Consider the following 18,630-nt stretch of genomic DNA (forward strand, 5'->3'; position numbering starts at 1 on the left):
GTCATCCAAAGGGTCCCAGCTATAACATGTAGTGTCATTTTGTTAGATAAAATCCTTCTTTATATCCCAAAAAGTCAGTTAAGTTGGCACCATCGATTTGAGTAATCCAGTCGTTCAACATGCCAAGATAGGAATCCAAAAATCTACCCCTAAACTTTGTTTCAACAAGTCAAAATACATTTCTATTTAATCCTCGGATACCTTAAAATGTAATCAAACTATAATATTTCATATGGAGAGAAGTATGTTCAATAGGAAACCAATATCAGCAGGTACGCATTGTCTTCATGGCGCGCGCACACGAATTTCCAAGCAGGTGTCCTTTACTAATACTCGTTATTATTACTCCTTTTGGAAGAAACATGCCTGAAACCTTGAACAGAGACTACTGACACCCAGTGGAAGCCATAGGAATTGCATACTGGGAGCTAGATTTCATTATTTCCCAATACTTTCCATTGTTAGAGCATGGGCTCTCAAAATGTTCTCCTACCATATCTATTGTGTTATAGTCTCCTACATTATTTTAACATTTCTACAAACTTCAAAGTGTTTTCTTTCCAATGGTACCAATTATATGCATATCCTGGCTTCAGGGCCTGAGTAACAGGCAGTTTACTTTGGGCACGTCAGCCATGCAGAAATTGAGAAAAAAGGACCCTAGCCTGAAGAAGTTATGAGAGCCAGTTTCATCACAGCGCTTGATGATTTTTGCGACTGCACTTGAAGAAACTTTCAAAGTTCTTAAAATTTTCCGTATTTACTGACCTACATGTTCTTGCCATAATATGGACTTGGTATTTTACCAAATAGGGCTCTCTTCTGTATACCCCCTAACTTTGTCACAACACAGCTGATTGGCTCAAACGCATTAAGAAGGAAAGAAATTCCACAAATTCACTTTTAAGAAGGCACACCTGTTATTAGAAATGCATTGCAGGTGACTCCCTCATGAAGCTGGTTGAGAGAATGCCAAGAGTGTGCAAAGCTGTCATCAAGGCAACGGGTGGCTATTTGAAGAATCTCAAATATAAAATCTATTTTGATTTGTTTAACACTTTTTTGGTTACTACATGATTCCATATGTGTTATTTCATAGTTTTGATGTCTTCACTATTATTCTACAATGTAGAACATAGTAAAAATAAAGAAAAACCCTTGAATGAGTAGGTTTTCAAAAAAATATGACCGGTAGTGTATGTCTGCAGAAGTATAGCCCTATACCAAGCTACTCTGAGACGAATAGGCAGAAAGCCAACAGCAATTTGTAAAAAAAATATTATCTAGGGGGCCTCCTGAGTGGCACAGCGGTCTAAGGTGCTGCATCGCAGTGCTAGAAGCATCACTACAGACCCAGGTTCGTTCCCGGGCTGTGTCACAACCGGCCGTGATTGGGAGTCCCATAGGGCGTTGCACAATTGGCGCAGCGTCGCCTGGGCAAGGAGAGAGTTTAGGGTTAGGGTTTAGGGTTTTTTCTCCTCATCAATCTACACACAATACCCCATAATGACAAAGCGAAAACAGGTTTAGAATTTTAGCAAATCTATAAAAATAAAAAACAGAAATACCTTACTTACATAAGTATTCAGCCTCTTTGCTATGAGACTAGAAATTGAGCTCAGGTGCATCCTGTTTCCAATGAGATGTTTCTACAACTTGATTGGAGTCCACCTGTGGTAAATTCAATTGATTGGACATGATTTGAAAAGGCACACACCTGTCTATATAAGGTCCCACAGTTGACAATGCATATCAGAGCAAAAACCAAGCCATGAGGTCGAAGGAATTGTCCGTAGAGCTCCGAGTCAGTATTGTGTCAAGGCAAAGATCTGGGGAAGGGTACCAAAACATGTCTGTAGCATTGAAGGTCCCCAAGAACACAGTGGCCTCCCTCATTCTTAAATGGAAGAAGTTTGGAACCACCAAGACTCTTCCTAGAGCTGGCCAAACTGAACAATTGGGGGAGAAGGGCCTTGGTCAGGGAAGGGACCAAGAACCCGATGGTCACTCTGACAAAGCTCAAGAGTTCCAATGTGGAAATAGGAGAACCTTCCAGAAGTACAACCATCTCTGCAGCACTCCACCAATCAGGCCTTTATGGTAGAGTGGCCAGACAGAAGCCACTCCACAGTAAAAGGGACATGACAGCCTGCTTGGAGTTTGCCAAAAGTTACCTAAAGACTCTCAGACCATGAGAAACAAGATTCTCTGGTCTGATGAAACCAAGATTGAACTATTTGGCCTGGCACCATCCCTACGGTGAAGCATGGTGGTGGCATCATCATGCTTTTGGGATGTTTTTGAGCGGCAGGGACTGGGAGACTAGTCTGGATTGATGGAAAGATGAACGGAGCAAAGTACAGAGAAATCCTTGAAGAAAACCTGATCCAGAGTGCTCGGGAACTCAGACTGGGGCGAAGGTTCACTTTCCAACAGGACAACGACTGTAAGCACACAGTCAAGTCAAAAAAGTGAAGCGGTCTGAATACTTTCCGAATGCACTGTAGGTCTTTTAAATGATGCCAGGAAGCTCTGACAAAGGCCGTGAGGCCGATACGTAAGCTTATTAAATATCAGTGATACTATCAAGAGCAGTGTACGGTTTCCTTTTTCCTTCATCCTGTTTCAACTGTTGCCATGCACCTGCAAAAAGATTGCTCAGATGTGCGAGTGCCTTTTGAATGTTTTAAATGATGCCAGGAAGAAAACATTTTACCTGATTACAATATTACAATTCACAAGCCATTGAATCAAACAAGTATTGCAAAAAATAGTATCACAATGATCATAATAAAAAATGTTATCCCAGCCCTACTGCCAATACAAAAATTGTGTATAAGACACAACCAAACATTGTGTTAGAGCAGTAGTTGTGGGGAAATGCCAGAATTCTAGGATGTTTGAAGTGTGAAGGGGCATTGTCAGGTGAAATTACCCCCTGGGCCCTGTTCAAAAGTAGTGCACTACATAGGGAATAGGGTGCCATTTGGGATGCACATCAAGTCATTTTCCACCCGTTGAGTGTGGCCTGGGAAGTCTAGTTAATTCCAGACTCTTTGTATGAGCTGGGAGAAGATCCATCATCACACTGCCAGCCTATAGTAACCCAGTCTGAGAGAAGACTGTCCGTCACAGCCGCCATAGTAGGCATAGGTTGCATCTCAAACGGCCCCCTAATCCCTATATAGTGCACTACTTCACTATATAAAGAATAGGGGACGCACCCATGCACACAGCTTTGAATGAGCATTGAGTGAGCAACGTTCCTCACTTTTACCTTCTCTTCTCAAAGAGAAACATGCTTCCTTTATTGCCTTTAACTGAGCTCTGTTTGCTCTCTCAAAGGTCTATATTTCCACAATCACTCCAACATTCTCCCTGGTGCCAACGGTATGCCAGGAATCTTGATGCATCTCAAATGAAACAGTTGTGTTTTTCTTCCCAAATTTTTGTTGTAAATATACTCTGGAAAAACCACTACTCTAGGGTGATTGAGTTGGATAAGTTATCTACCAAACTCAGCTGGTGTTCTGTGTAATCGAATGGGGCTTATAAGCTCAGTGCTCATATTAGCTTAGTTGGGGGAAGTGTGTGTGTGTGTGTGTACACGTGTCATCGCCTGTCTGTCTGCCTGCCTGTCTGCGCGTGTGCGTGTGTGTTTGTGCTCGTGCATGCATCGGTGTGTGTGTTTGTGTTGTGTGTGTATGCGTGTGTCCATCAGTTCACCGGGTTCAGTTCCTCTCAGCGTACCTCAATCAGTGTCTGAGGAGGCCACTCCCCCTAGTGTCTATAATCAGTAAAACTCATACGTAATCACCATATGCAAAGAAACGTGCTGTTTATACTTTTTTACATAACAGTACCCAATGTACAAACTGAAATCCATGCAAAACATGCATCTCAACGCTAAACCTCCTCATTTGTATTATGATAATCTTTTCATATGGCTCGTATCCTGTCCTATGGGATCTCTCTTTTCACCTCATTCAATCTCATCCTGCACACCTACAGAGAGAGAAGCATGAGGCTGCTTCCCAAATGGGTTCCTTTTGCATTCCTTTGATATTTTAAGTAGAAATTGTGCACCAATATTTAATTTTAAAAGCCTGTTATATTAAATGAAGTGCCCTTTAATAAAGAAAAGTAAGTTGAATTAAATTGCCAAAATTATATAGCCTAATTAGCCTACTCTTGTCTATACATAAATAAATAAAATCATTTAAAATAGTCTACTAAAGCATGATTTGGCCTCAGAGGAACATTAGCTTCTTTAAAATTTGGGCAGTGCACTAAACAAATACCAAATACACTGTATATGATTGTTGAGTTGTGGCTGTCAGTGAAAAGTAGTGAGGCCCCACGTAGGCATATTGTAATATTTCAAAATACAGTCGTGCGAAAACATAGTTTGGAAAGGAAATACTCAAATCTGTATTTTAGTTTATCAAAATTCTTAACTTAATTGAGCTAACAACATTATAGCCTATCTTATTGGAACCCCCGGTGAGCGCACTGCACATACTTACTATTTATAATTGTTGGGTAAATGCCACTTAAAAGTTGTTTTTTGGACAATAATTTCGTCATGCAGTTTAGATGGGCATCATATTCTATTTCTGTCTCCCCTTCTCGTAGGCCTATTATATGGATCAAACCAAATCTGTTTGTCAGTGTCAGCAGAGTAGGCTAACCTGTAATTTGTCGTATTAAAAAAGATTCTGCAAATGTCTCCAGTCATATAAAGTGTAGTATAATCGCATGACATGTGTTTAGAAAAGGCAACAGTTTCCCTGTGCAAAGAAAGAAGAAACGTATCTGATACATGCTAGGCCTTCTCCTAGGACAGCCTAGACCAGCCATGCATTGAACGGTCTTTTTTGTGAACAGTGATTGAGTTATATTATAAATTATGATTATCGAATCTACTCATCACATTACCAATAGTAGGCTATCTTACATACAGTAAGTCTGCAAATGCGATGACACACATGGAATGCTTTATTATAAAGGTGCATTTTTATGGTGAACATTAGCTTCCCCAAACTTGAAACTCACGTGCCACCTTTTGTCAAATCATAGTGTAAAAGCAGGTGAGCTGGTTCTACATTTTTATGGTGTTTTATGGTGGAAAACTGAGCGGGACCAGGGTAGCCTAGTGGTTAGAGCATTGGACTAGTAACTGTAAAGGTTGCAAGTTCATATCCGCGCGCTAACAAGGTACAAATCTGTCATTCTGCCCCTGAACAAGGCAGTTAGCCCACTGTTCCTAGGCCGTCATTGAAAATAAGAATTTGTTCTTAACTGACTTGCCTAGTTAAATAAAGGTAAAATAAATAAAGTAACACGTCAACTGTTGTAAGACAGGCTAGAAATGTTTTAAAGTACCCCCCAGAGGAAGTTGACGCCACACTTTCAACATAATTCCCTGTCCTTGAAAGGAAATGCACGTTTAGGTTCCACCACTGAAGAATGACAAAGCTACTTGTTGGGTGTGGGAATTTCCATGTGGAGTTGATAAACATCAACAAATAGAGAGCACTGACAGCTGTCAGTGTAACTAGCTAGCTAACCTTATCCAGCTAGCTAATGTTATTTGTTGTTGCTATTTTTTTGTTTTTACAACACTGTATTCAAAAAATTTGCCAGGTGGCCCTTAGGCTGGTTCTGGAGCTGGATTTGTCATGAGCATTGATTTAAGGAAAAATTGTGGCTGCGAAGTTAGAAAGACTGAGATGAAGCTCTGTAATATGGATAACTATTGAAGGATAGCTGATATGTGTTTTTCAACATTGTAATGGACACGTTGCAAACTTTGGTAGGTAAGCCGCTGGCAGGCTCTGGCACAGCAAAGTCAAGTCAGCCTGTGCTCATGGTTCTAACAGGGGAAGTGAAATGATAGGCTACAATGGCTTTGCTCATGATCATGCACGCCGCAAATGACATGGAACTATAACAGGCTGACCACACCGTTCGCGTCACGTGCACGAGCGTTGCAGAATAAATGTGCACATACATGTTATTCAATCATTGCACCCACACTGCATGCGCACGTAAACAAGCGTCTGCGTAGCCAGGCGCTAAAATAGAACTTGGTTATATTTGTGACACTTGATGTGCTGCATCTCCTCATTGGTTTTAAGGAGCAAATACCCACGAGGGTGATTGAAAGATTAACTGAGGTCCACACTCCAGTCCAGTTGGTGGTGGAAATGCACATTAAAGTTGGTTTTCAACCACCATATACAGTCCAGAGAAGAAGAATAAATCTGAAGGAGGAGCGAATACCAGAAACAGACTCGGTTTCCCTTTTTATCTGTGGATTAATTGTCGGAGTAGAGGACCTTGTGCATTTCAGGTAAAATAACAACCCAATGTTTATATCCCAGGACAAATTAGCTAGCGACAGCAAGCTAGCTATCTAAATTGCCATAAATGTTTAATGCTTTACGACCTGTCCATAAATTAACATAGTTGGTTCAGAGTTCATTTTGATATTCCAACCTGTGTGTCCTGATCGTGTCTGGTGTGGGTGGACAAAATCAACATGCGCACGATGGCGCACACGGACGTGCAGTCTGGTCAGTTCCTTGAATTTCTGGCTAGACACTTGAGGTTTCTAGCTATCGCTACACCAATCAAAACAGTGGAATGTGTAGTGAAGCAAAACTTTAGTGGTCAAAAACATTTATCTTGGGGCGACAGGGGCAGGGGGGTTTGCCAAATGCTATCATGTTATGCAATTATACCATTTATAAACTGGTTAGATATGTATTTTGTTAAGAGACTAGCTAAAAAAAAATACGTGAAAATGTACAAATTATCCAATGGATTATGATCCGTTTCTGGGGGGTGGAGCTGCAAAAACATAAGTTTGCACCCCCCTATTATTATTTGTTCCATTGCTCAGGCGGCCAAGTGGACACAAGGCTGTTTGGCCCTTCAAAGAGGAATAACTTTTTAGCTGTTTCTGATTAATAAACAATGCCATGCTGGTGGGTGGTAACATTAAAATAAAACCCAGCCCTGAATCAAAATGTAGGCTGAAAATAATTTGTCATATCATAGGAAAAGACAACGCATTCTCACAGATTTGCACAAAACGGCAGTTCGGATTTGTCACTTCAAGGCCAACTATATCATACTTTGATTAAAACTATGACTTATTGACTTAAGCCGTTGTGCAACATCATAGGTAAACTCTGGCCATTGTCTTTCAGCTAGAAAAAGTGGATTTCTTCTGGTGTGGGAGTTTAAAAATGTGAAGCTTGTATTTTTGCCCCTCCCTGTTGCACACAACAAGCTTCCATTCCATCTGTCACAAGGGGATTTATGTCTGATTTAAAATGAAATCATAATCTCTATTACAATCAACCCTGTTATTTTATTTGGCACTTAATAGGCACTTACTGAAGTGTTTTTTTATTTAACCTCTTGAGATGGGAAAATGTGTTTTTTATGAAGTCGAACATGTTCTCTTTATGACAGAATGTTAAAATTAGATGAACGTGTTTTTGGACAGAGTTACACTTATCAAAAAGGCACAGAATTGGTGGAACGACCCAGTGCACTGCTTTTGACTAGAGTCCTATGCACTATGTAGGGTATATGGTGCCATTTGGGATGCGGCCAGAGTGTCAGTGTGTTTTGACCCCTTACTAGCAGACAATTTGTTCACATTGAGATGGGTGCTTTCGTAGTCTCACCTGCAGAGCATACTAGAGAGAAACACAATGAGCTTCGGCTCGCGCCATCCGCGAACAGAAGGCCATCGTTACGCCATAAATACGCTTCTAGCACAGCGCATTTAGTCCAAAAGCAGGGAAAAACAGCGCAGACAAAAGATACATTAGCAGGCATCTGTATCTATGTACATCGGTCTCCTGGAACAGAATACGTAGGAGCTAAGCTATCAGCTCGGTGTGGCATAATAGAGCCGGTCTGGACCGAGATGCATGACTCATAGCGCTCATCCCTCATGAGTAATCGACAAGTTAGTTGAGCTATTTCGAATGACTTGTAGTTGAAACTGTTTCGTTGGTTAAAATCTAATTTGGTGGGTTTGCCTAGTTTGTCCTATCACTAAAATCAAGGGTATTACACAATAATAACATACTGAATGCCATTAAGCAGCGTGAATCTTTCAAATGGGTGGCCCGAGCAGGAATCAAACCCATGATTATTGGCAATGCAAGCACCATGCTCTACCAACTGAGCCACATAGGACCACAATGATAATATGCCATCTTTACCTCCAAAATAATGTAACTAAGCACCTGAATAGCAGTAGGCATCCATAGAAACAAAGCCTACTGTTTGCACCTCCGGCATCTAAAGCATATAATAGTGTTGTACGAGAAGCACCCAGACATCCCCTCCCCTGGTGTAGGGGCTTGAAAGGCTTGTCAGACTTGGTTTTTACACGTCTCGTCTGCCTCCTACATGGTCTGGTTCCAGCAGCATATCCATAGAACTACCATGAGAAACTAGCTGGGTTCAAGGATAGTTCACCATGTCATTAATACATGAACACTGCTATCTCTCTGCAGCGGGATTCTCTGTGTGTGTGTGTGTGTGTGTGTGTGTGTGTGTGTGTGTGTGTGTGTGTGTGCGTGCATGCTTATGTACTTGCGTGTATGTTTCTCAAGTCTTTTCACAACAAAGAGCATATTGTTAGGAAACATGACTGTTTTTTAAATGTGTTTAGAGTCATCGACAACAACAATGCAGCGGTGTGAATCCAATAGAGACATCAGAATAGGATGTGTCCCAAATGGCACTCTAATCCCTATGTAGTGCACTACTTTTGACCAGAGCCCTATGGATCCTATGTAGGGAATAGGGTGCCATTGAGGACGCATCCTATATGTGGAGGTAATTAGAGCTGATTTCTCTCCCCAGAGGAAGTCAAACACACAAAGGTCAGAATAACAACAAACGCCTACACACTCTGCTACTGCACTGCAGGGGCAGCTCCACACACACAGTACTTAGTGTTTCTGGAGTGCTGGACAACCTTTATTCTGTTCCCTAAGCTCACATCGGAGTTTTTTTTTTTTTAACATCACAAAAAAAACGTCTTCCTCTTCTGAATTATAAATGGTCTTTTAGTTTAGACCAGGGGTTTCAAACTTAATTCCTGGAGGGCCGTGTGTCTGCTGGTCTTTGGGACTTCCTTTCAATATGCAGCAATCTACAGTTGCTTATAAATGAGCTCAGTGAATCCGTCTTACACCATCAGAAACCAAAATATAAGCTTGTTTTACTCCAATGGATGTAAACAATGTCACCGTAAACAAACAGCTTCAAAACATGGTTAAAACTATCATTTAGATCTCATGGCTGGTCAGTCCTTTGACCCATAGCTCCCTCTATGAATTTGAGACTGGTTACATTTCTCCAGGCCCATCACTGAGCTGTTCATCAAAGTGGTGGAGTGGCCGCTTTGTTATTGTTTAAACTGCAGATTACTAGTTTAAGACCTAGACAACCAGATGAGGGGAGTTCACATCCAATCAATGGCCTTTATTGATCAATCAAGTACAAGGGAGGAGTTTGACATCCCTGGTTTAGACTGTTAAGTCGACAATACCTTCCAGTCCCACTCATCAACAACAACAAAAACACAAGCTGTGTGTGTGCGTAGGGCTGTGACGGTAATTGAAGAACCGTGTAACTGGCAGATATGGGTTTCATAACTTTAGTTTAATTTAGATAAACCTAATAGCGGGAAATGATTATAAAAATAAATTATAATTACAACAGTCTAAAATCTATTAAAATCTATTAATCTTTCTACATCAGCTCCTATTTACAACTTTCCTTTGATGCTCAAGCAGCTAATATGCTAGATGCACGGGGCGCTATAGGCTATGCAGAGTGCTATAGGCTATGGGACTTCAGTAAAAAAAAAAACATTTGATGAGGGGACTTTCTTTTATACAATGCACGTTTCATTGCTTGCTAGGAGATAAATACATCTGTTTCCTTAAAAATAAAGGTTGGATGTGTCTGACTATTCATTATTATTCAACAGCAGTCGACAAGGTTGTTCTGGCTCTGAGGCCTATAATGTGACCGTGTACATTGGCCTGGCCAATTACCGTAACCTCAAAAACCAAGAACGTCACAGCCTTATGTGTGTGTTAGTGCATGTGCGTGTGTGTGTCCTGTAATACATACGAGAGGTGGAGAAGGTCGGTCAAGTGGAGGTTGACCCTCCGACCCAGACGTTCCATCAGGTCCAAGCCCTGGTCAGAGGTGAGGGAGCTGAGAGGACAGAAAGAGAGAGCAGGTTATCAAAGATAATACTCCTTCATTTCAGTATACAACCAACCAGTCACAGAACCAGCAACAACCAGCCCTGTGAATTAGCATGGCTGGGTTTCTACATCTCATCGACATGTACATAAAATAACAATTATTAGACACACCAGACACACGAGCTTGCACACACACACAGTATAGATGTGCCCACACACATTATATATGTGCACGCATGGACACATGCACGGACACACACACACACACACACACACACACACACACACACACACACACACACACACACACACACACACACACACACACACACACACACACACACACACACACACACACACACACACACAGCCTTGCACCAGGGGAATAGGGATCAGGTGCCTCTTCAGGCTTGGCAAATCACCTGCATTTTCCAGCAATGAGACAAACAATAAGGTGCAAATGGAACCGGCGTGAGGTGTAATGGCTGTATCATATGGACGTGCGTCACTCACACTCTCACACACACACATATACAGACACGCACACACACACACACACACACACACACACAGAGAGTTAGATGAATAATAATGTGAAAATGGAATGGATGTGTGAAAGTGTAATGGCTCTATGATAAAGCCATACTACATCTGAGCTCAGTCCAGTGGCTGCTCTCTCACTCGGAGAAAATCGCCCAAAGAAACAGAGTCTACGTCCCACATGGCACCCTATTCCCTACATAGTGCACTACTCTTGACCAGGGCCCATGGATTCTCCCTATGGGCCCTGGTCAAAATAAGTATACTGTACAGGAAATAGACAAACAAAGGAAAATCTGCATGAGGATGCTCTGTACGCAGGAAATGACAGGGCTAAATGAAGATCGTTGGGGTGAAAGATGACATATTGTATGAAGGTATGTAGGTACTGTATGCAGGCTGCACAATATATCATGTACTGTACGTACAGTGTTTTTGTCATATGTTTTGCCTTTAAAAGATTTAAAGGAATCTTGCAAGACTAAGCCAATATTGGGGTAAAAGAGACCAACCAACAGCGGTGTAAAGTACCTAAGTAAAAATATTTTAAAGTACTACTTAAGTATTTTTTGTGGTATCTGTACTTTACTCTATATATTTTTGTCAACTTTTATTTTTACTTCACTACATTCCCAAAGGAAATAATGTACTTTTTACTCCATACATTTCCCTGACACCCAAAAGTACTCGTTACATTTTGACAGGAAAATGGTCCAATTCATACACTTATCAAGCGAACATCCCTGGTCATCCCTACTGTCTCTGATCTGGTGGACTCACTAAACACAACTGCTTTGTTTGTAAATTATGTCTGAGTGTTGAAGTGTGCTCCGGCCTATCCATCTATAACAAATCAAATAAAACATTGTTTTGTCTGGTTTGCTTAATATAAGGAATTTGAAATAATTTTTACTTTTACTTTTACTACCTGAGTATATTTTAGCAATTCCATTTACTTTTGATACTTAAGTATATTTAAAACCAAATAGTTTTAGACTTTTACTCAAGTAGCATTTTACTGGGTGACTTTTACTTTTACTTGAGTCATTTTCTATTAAGGTATCTTTACTTTTACTCATGAACATGTAGTACTTTTCCCACAACTGCCAACCAATAACAATATCCAAAGTTGTAAATGTAAACTGGTGTGTATCCTCGGGGTACACTCTTAGAAAAAAGGGTCCCAAAAGGGTTCTCCCCATAGGAGAACCCTTTTTGGTTCCAGGTAAAACTATTTTGGGTTCCATGTAGAACCCTCTGTGGAAATGGTTCTAGATGGAACTCAAAAGAGTTCTAACTGGAACAAAAAGGGTTCTACCTGGAACCAATACGGGTTCTTCAAAGGATTCTCCTATGGAGACAGATAAAGAACCCTTTTAAGTTCAAGACAGCATCTTTCTAAGAGTGTAGTATACTGGCCTGTTTGCACATAATTGTAACATCCTCTAATATCGGATTACATCTACAGTGCATTCAGAAAGTATTCAGACCCCTTGACTTTTTCCACATTTTGTTACGTTGCAGCCTTATTCAAAAATGTATTCAATCGTTTTGTTCCCCCTCATAAATCTACACACAAGTATTCAGACTCTTTACTCAGTACTTTGTTGAAGCACATTTGGCAGTGATTACAGCCTTGAGACTTCTTGGGTATGACGCTACAAGATTGGTACACCTGTATTTGGGGAGTTTCTCCTATTCTTTTCTGCAGATCCTCTCAAGCTCTGTCAGGTTGGATGAGGAGCGTGGCTGCACATCTATTTTCAGGTCTCTCCAGAGATGTTTGATCGGGTTCAAGTCCGGGCTCTGGCAGGGCCAATCAAGGACATTCAGAAACTTGTCCCGAAGCCACTCCAGCATTGTCTTGACTGTGTGCTTCGAGTCTTTGTCCTGTTGAAGGATGAACCTTCGCCCCAGTCTGAGGTCCTGAGCGCTCTGGAGCAGGTTGTCATCAAGGATCTCTCTGTACATTGCTCCGTTCATCTTTCCCTCGTTCCTGACTAGTCTCCCAGTCCCTGCCGCTGAAAAACATCCCCACAGCATGATGCTGCCACCACCATGCTTCACCGTAGGGATGGTGCCAGGTTTCCTCCAAACATGACACTTGGCATTCAGGTCAAAGAGTTTCATCAGACCAGAGAATCTTGTTTCTCATGGTCTGATTATCTTTAGGGGCCTTTTGGCAAACTCCAAGCGGGCTGTCATGTGTCTTTTACTGAGGAGTGGCTTCCATATGGCCATTCTACCATAAAGGCCTGATTGAACACTGGAGCTCTGTCAGAATGACCTTCGGGTTCTTGGTCACCTCCCTGACCAATGCCCTTCTCCCCCGATTGCTCAGTTTGGCCAGGCGGCCAGCTCTAGGCAGAGTCTTGGTGGTTCCAAACGTCTTCCATTTAAGAATGATAGAGGCCACTGTGTTCTTGAGGACCTTCAATGCTGCAGAAATGTTTTGGTACCCTTCCCCAGATCTGTGCCTCGACACAATCCTGTCTCAAAGCTCTAATTCCTTCAACCTCATGGCTTGGTTTGTGGGACCTCATTTAGACAGGTGTGTGCCTTTCCAAATCATGTCCAATCAATTGAATTTACCACAGGTGGACTCCAATCAAGTTGTAGAAACATCTCAAGGATGATCAATGGAAACAGGATGGACCGGAGCTCAATTTCTAGTCTCATAGCAAAGGGTCTGAATACGTACATAAATAAGTTTTTTCTGTTTTGTCATTATGGGGTATTGCGTGTAGATTGATGAGGGAAAAAAATACTTTAATCCATTTTACAATAAGGCTGTAATCTAACAAAATGTGGAAAAAGTCAAGGGGTCTGAATACTTTCCGAATGCACCGTATATGAGACGCTTGGCTACTCTACCTTTAAGAAAGTGAGGTTCTCTTTTTTTCTTCCTTCGAGAGCTTTTGAATCTTAAAGATTCAACCAAGTGATTCAAGACACGTTTGGCTACCTCCGTGGTAATTATAACAACTGGAGAGCTCAAGGAGTAACTTGTTTGTAGATGCTAGCACGTTTCCCTTGGGTCTCTCTCTCGTTCTCTCTCCCCCAATGTCAGGAGCTGTCAGATAAGCAGGTTAGCCTGGCCCCACTGCGGGTGGGGAAGGAGGTAGGGATAACAACTGTGCAATCATCATGTCTGCAGCAAACTCTGGAAACCACGGCAGGCAGGCCCCTGCTAGCTACAGCAACACCAGGCTGGGGATGCAGGAAGAGGAGGAGGAGGAAGAGAAGGAGGAGGAAGAAGAGAGAGAAAAGTCTGGGTGGAAGGTGACCTGTTCCTTTCGTCTCCCCTGGTGCGGTGTGTGTGTGTGTCGGGGTATGTGTGGCGGGGTGTGTGTGTGTGGTGGGGTGTCTAAGATATGGCCCATCAAGCCCGGATGGCCGGTGGCGAGCGCCCCCCCAAGACAGTGAGCGGCGTGCTGTTGAACAGGTGAAGGACAGTGCTCTGACACTCTGCCTGATAACGGCCATTAAAGGGATTTGAGAAAGCACCACGGGCTAAAACACAGTCGATAGAAACTTATCTTGTGGTGTGAGGCTGAGCCGAGAGCAGAGTGAGTTTGACTGACTCCTGTGACCTTGCTGACACCATATCATCATTAACGCTGTAATACAGCGTGGTAATACCCACACCTAGGGACTTATCATCACAACTATTGTGCTCAAGTGCACCACCAAGGATTTCCAGCTATAGTTCCCTACAAAAAGAGAACATCTGTATATATCAGGGTTGTTTTGAAAGATGTATGGTCTGTACTGTTCACACTATTCCCACAATCAAAAATAATATAAGGTAAATAGAGAAAAACAGGAAAGACATAGTGTTGGAGATAACTGGTCATTGTGAAGTGAGAGTATAAATACATACAGTATATTTGGTAAATAGCAGCAAGTATAATCATACTCACTCTGTGTCTGTAATGATGTAGCCAGTGTCGCTGTGGTGGTCTTTCCCTTGCGGTGACTTTGAGTAAGCTTTGACTCCCATATGTACCACCTCCTCCTGGAGTCGCATGTCCTTCTTCTGTGGTTCTGCTAGGAGATTTTTCTCCTGTGGTTCTTCTGCCAGGAGGTCCGTCTCAGCCGCCAGAGGAGAAGGAGCTTCGGTACCGTACATCCACCTCTCCACCTCAGAGTCTACCAGGGAGTCAGAACCCTGGACATCCACCGGTTGGTCTGAGGTTCCATCATCTGGCTGGTCTGGAGCTCCATCCTCTCCTCCCATGGTCATGCTCCTCTCCTCCCAGGGGTGTGGTACAGGCACCTGGCCCTGTGTGGTCCTGCTCCTTACGTTCTCCAGACCCACTGTTCTCTGACCCTCAATGGAGGGGTTGCCTGCAGCACCACCAGCATCACCAACCTCCAGCTGGGCATCAGGGGCATCACTGAAGGGGTCCTTGTTGAGGTACTCCAAGAGCTTACTAACTAAGATTGGGTCCTGTGGTAGGATAATGCAGGTCCACCAATTACAGACCCATTGACTTGAATGGGAAATCCTGTTCTAGTGATTCTATTTCTATGATAGAAACACAGGAACTGTTATCTATTTTACTGCAAAGGTTTTGCTTTATAAGAAGAGAGAACCTTCTTTTACAACATGAAGTATTAAAAGGGGATATGTTTCCATTAAGTCTTTGTTTTTAGAAGTAATTCAATGTAAGTTGAACTTTTTTTTTTACATCATAGAGCAACTTGATGTTTCTGCAAATTCTCCACAAATTGGCAATTATTGATGAAAGGACTATATACAACTAGACCTCTAATGAAATACATTTGAAGGTAAATTACAACTCTCAACTCAAGGAATATCAATCTATTCACCATGGTTTTCAAAGAGATTCTTGTGAAAATATCAATCTGCAAATGTTCAAAAAGGTTTTTCTAAGAGCTTTGCAAGTGTAAAACTAGTTTTCTTTCTTGTCTGTTTCATATTGAATATCTGCTTGTATAACTTTAAAATAACCCCTCTTTAATATTTTTAGCAACAGTAGTATACTTCCTTGAAGTAAGTGTTTGCTTGGACATTTAAGTCGCTATTTTGAAACCAGTGTATCTGTTTAAGAGAATAATGGCCTACCTTGTCATTTGGCTCAGAGTCTGCATCTACCATTTGCTTCCCTGTAAACAATCAGAATGTGAGAGGGTAAAACATTGACAAGAGAAAAGTACTATTGGCTAAAGACTTTACAGCTAATAACCAAACAACCCAAAACATTTCCACACAGGTTTTGCTTTACTTTCACCCTGGTGATAAATGCAGGTCTACCTTTGTGTCTGTCTGACTATAATCTCTTGCGTACAGACTACTTAACATAAATTGTATCGTAACGTCTGTCAACAGACTGTGTGATGCGACATATACGAGCAACAATTGTTCTGGTGCGTTGGTTTTTCACCACTGGTCATTTGGACAAATGGCAATTTATCAGGTGGGCGCATCTTTGAATTGCGGAAGGGGAGGGGACATTTGGCCCATAGACTTGACTGAAGCTTGCAGAGAGAGGGTAGTGGAGCTACCAACCTGCTTCTGCTCCTCATTCTAGTCTCTTTTCTCATACAGTGCCTTCAGAAAGTATTCATACGCCTTGACTTATTCCATAATTTGTTGTGTTACAGCCTAAATTCTAAATTTATTACAGATTTTTTCATCCTTCTACACACAATACCCCATAATGACAAAGTGAGAATTTTTTTTAGACAGAAATATCTAATTTACATAAGTATTCACACCCCTGAGTCAATACATGTTAGAATCAACTTTTGCAGCGAATACAGCTGTGAGACTTTCTGGGTAAGTCTCTAAGTGCTTTGCACACCTGGATTGTACAATATTTAGACATCATTTTTTAAAATGTATTCTTCATGCTCTGTCAAGTTGGTTGTTGATCATTGCTGGACAGCCATTTTCAAGTCCCCCAAAAACTCCCTAGTCCTTTCTGATGACAAACATACCCATAACATGAAAATATGAAAAGTGTTACTCATTGGTACTGTGTTGTGTTGGATTTGTATTCAGGACATAAAGTACATTTCTTTGCCACATTTTTTGCAGTTTTACTTTAGTGCCTTATTGCAAAGAGGATGCATGTTTTGGAATACTTTTATTCTGTACAGGTTTAAATGAAGACTATTCCATGCGAGAAATTGCTAAGAAACTGAAGATCTCGTACAACGCTGTGTACTACTTCCTTCATAGAACAGCGCAAACTGGCTCTAACCAGAATAGAAAGAGGAGTGGGAGGCCCCGGTGCACAACTGAGCAAGAGGACAAGTACATTAGAGTGTCTAGTTTGAGAAACAGACGCCTCAAGTCCTCAACTGGCAGCTTCAGTAAATAGTACCCGCAAAACACCAGTCTCAACGTCAATAGTGAAGAGGCGACTCCGGGATGCTGGCCTTCTAGGCAGAGTTGCAAAGAAAAAGCTATATCTCTGTCCAGCGTCTGTGTTATTTTGCTCATCTTAATTTTTATTTTTATTGGCCAGTCTGAGATATTGCTTTTGGAATAACCTTCATTTCTCAGAACAAGAATAGACTGATGAGTTTCAGAAGAAAGTTCTTTGTTTCTGGCCATTTTGAGCCTGTAATTGAACCCACAAATGCTGATGCTCCAGATACTCAACTAGTCTAAAGAAGGCCAGTTTTATTGCTTCCTTAACCTTTCTTGGGTAGGGGGCAGTATTTTGACGTCCGGATGAAAAGCGTGCCCAAAGTAAACTGCCTGTTACTCAGGCCCAGAAGCTAGGATATGCATATAATAGGTTTGGATAGAAAACACTCTCCAGTTTCTAAAACTGTTAAAATTATGTCTGTGAGTATAACAGAACTGATATGGCAGGCGAAACCCAGAGGACAAACCATCAACAACAACAACAAAAAAATTCAGCCTACCACTATTTTCAATGGCTATCACTTTTATTATAAGGCCAAGTCCTCCCAGATTGCAGTTCCTAGGGCTTCCACTAGATGTCAACAGTCTTTAGAAAGAGTTTCAGGCTGGTTTTTGAAAAAATATGCCAGAAATTGTAGTTTTTCTAGGTGGCTCTCATTTTGGCTGTAGTGTTTCCAAGCGTGTGGAAGAGAAAGCGTTCTTTGGTATTTTTCTCCGGTAAAGACAATAATGATTCTCCGTCTTAAATTTTATAGTTTATTTATGTATTAGGGTACCTAAGGTTTGATTATAAACGTTGTTTGACTTGTTTGGAAAAGTTTATTAGTAACATTTGGGATTAATTTTGTACGCATTTTGATGGAGGGAAACTGGGTGGATTATTGACTGAAGCGCGCCAGCTAAACTGAGTTTTATGGATATAAAGAAGGACATTATCGAACAAAAGGACCATTTGCGATGTAAGTGGGACCTTTTGGAGTGCCAACAGAAGTAGATCTTCAAAGGTAAGGCATTTTTTATATCGCTATTTCTGACTTTCGTGTCGCACCTGCCTGGTTGAAACATGTTTTTCATGTGTTTGTATGCGGGGCACTGTCCTCAGATAATCGCATGGTGTGCTTTCGCCGTAAAGCCTTTTTGAAATCTGACGCAGCGGTTGGATTAACAAGAAGTTAAGCTTTATTTTGATGTATTACACTTGTGATTTTATGAAAGTTAAATATTTATAATACTGTAGTTTGAATTTCGCGCTCTGCAATTTCACTGGATGTTGGCCAGGTGGGACGCTACCGTCCCACCTGCCCATAAGAAGTTTTAATCAGCACAACAGTTTTCAGCTTTGCTAACATAATTACAAAAGGGTTTTCTAATGATCAATTAGCCTTTTAAAATGATAAACTTGGATTAGCTAACACAACGTGCTAT

General features: G+C 41.5%; 1 protein-coding gene across 2 annotated transcripts in view; it reads right to left on the minus strand.

Moving 5' to 3' along the window:
- The window catches only part of ptprn2 (protein tyrosine phosphatase receptor type N2), a 277,091-nt gene that overhangs the window by 173,515 nt on the left and 84,946 nt on the right, over positions 1 to 18,630 (minus strand). For both annotated transcript variants that reach the window (XM_029756151.1, XM_029756150.1), the window contains exons 7-9: positions 15,892 to 15,932; positions 14,723 to 15,252; positions 10,180 to 10,266 (exon numbers count right to left, since the gene is read on the minus strand). In XM_029756151.1, the coding sequence (XP_029612011.1) occupies positions 10,180 to 10,266; positions 14,723 to 15,252; positions 15,892 to 15,932 (658 nt within the window). The remainder of the gene's footprint in view (positions 1 to 10,179; positions 10,267 to 14,722; positions 15,253 to 15,891; positions 15,933 to 18,630) is intronic.

Source organism: Salmo trutta, chromosome 6 (genome assembly GCF_901001165.1).
Source record: "Salmo trutta chromosome 6, fSalTru1.1, whole genome shotgun sequence".
Lineage (NCBI taxonomy): Eukaryota > Metazoa > Chordata > Actinopteri > Salmoniformes > Salmonidae > Salmo > Salmo trutta.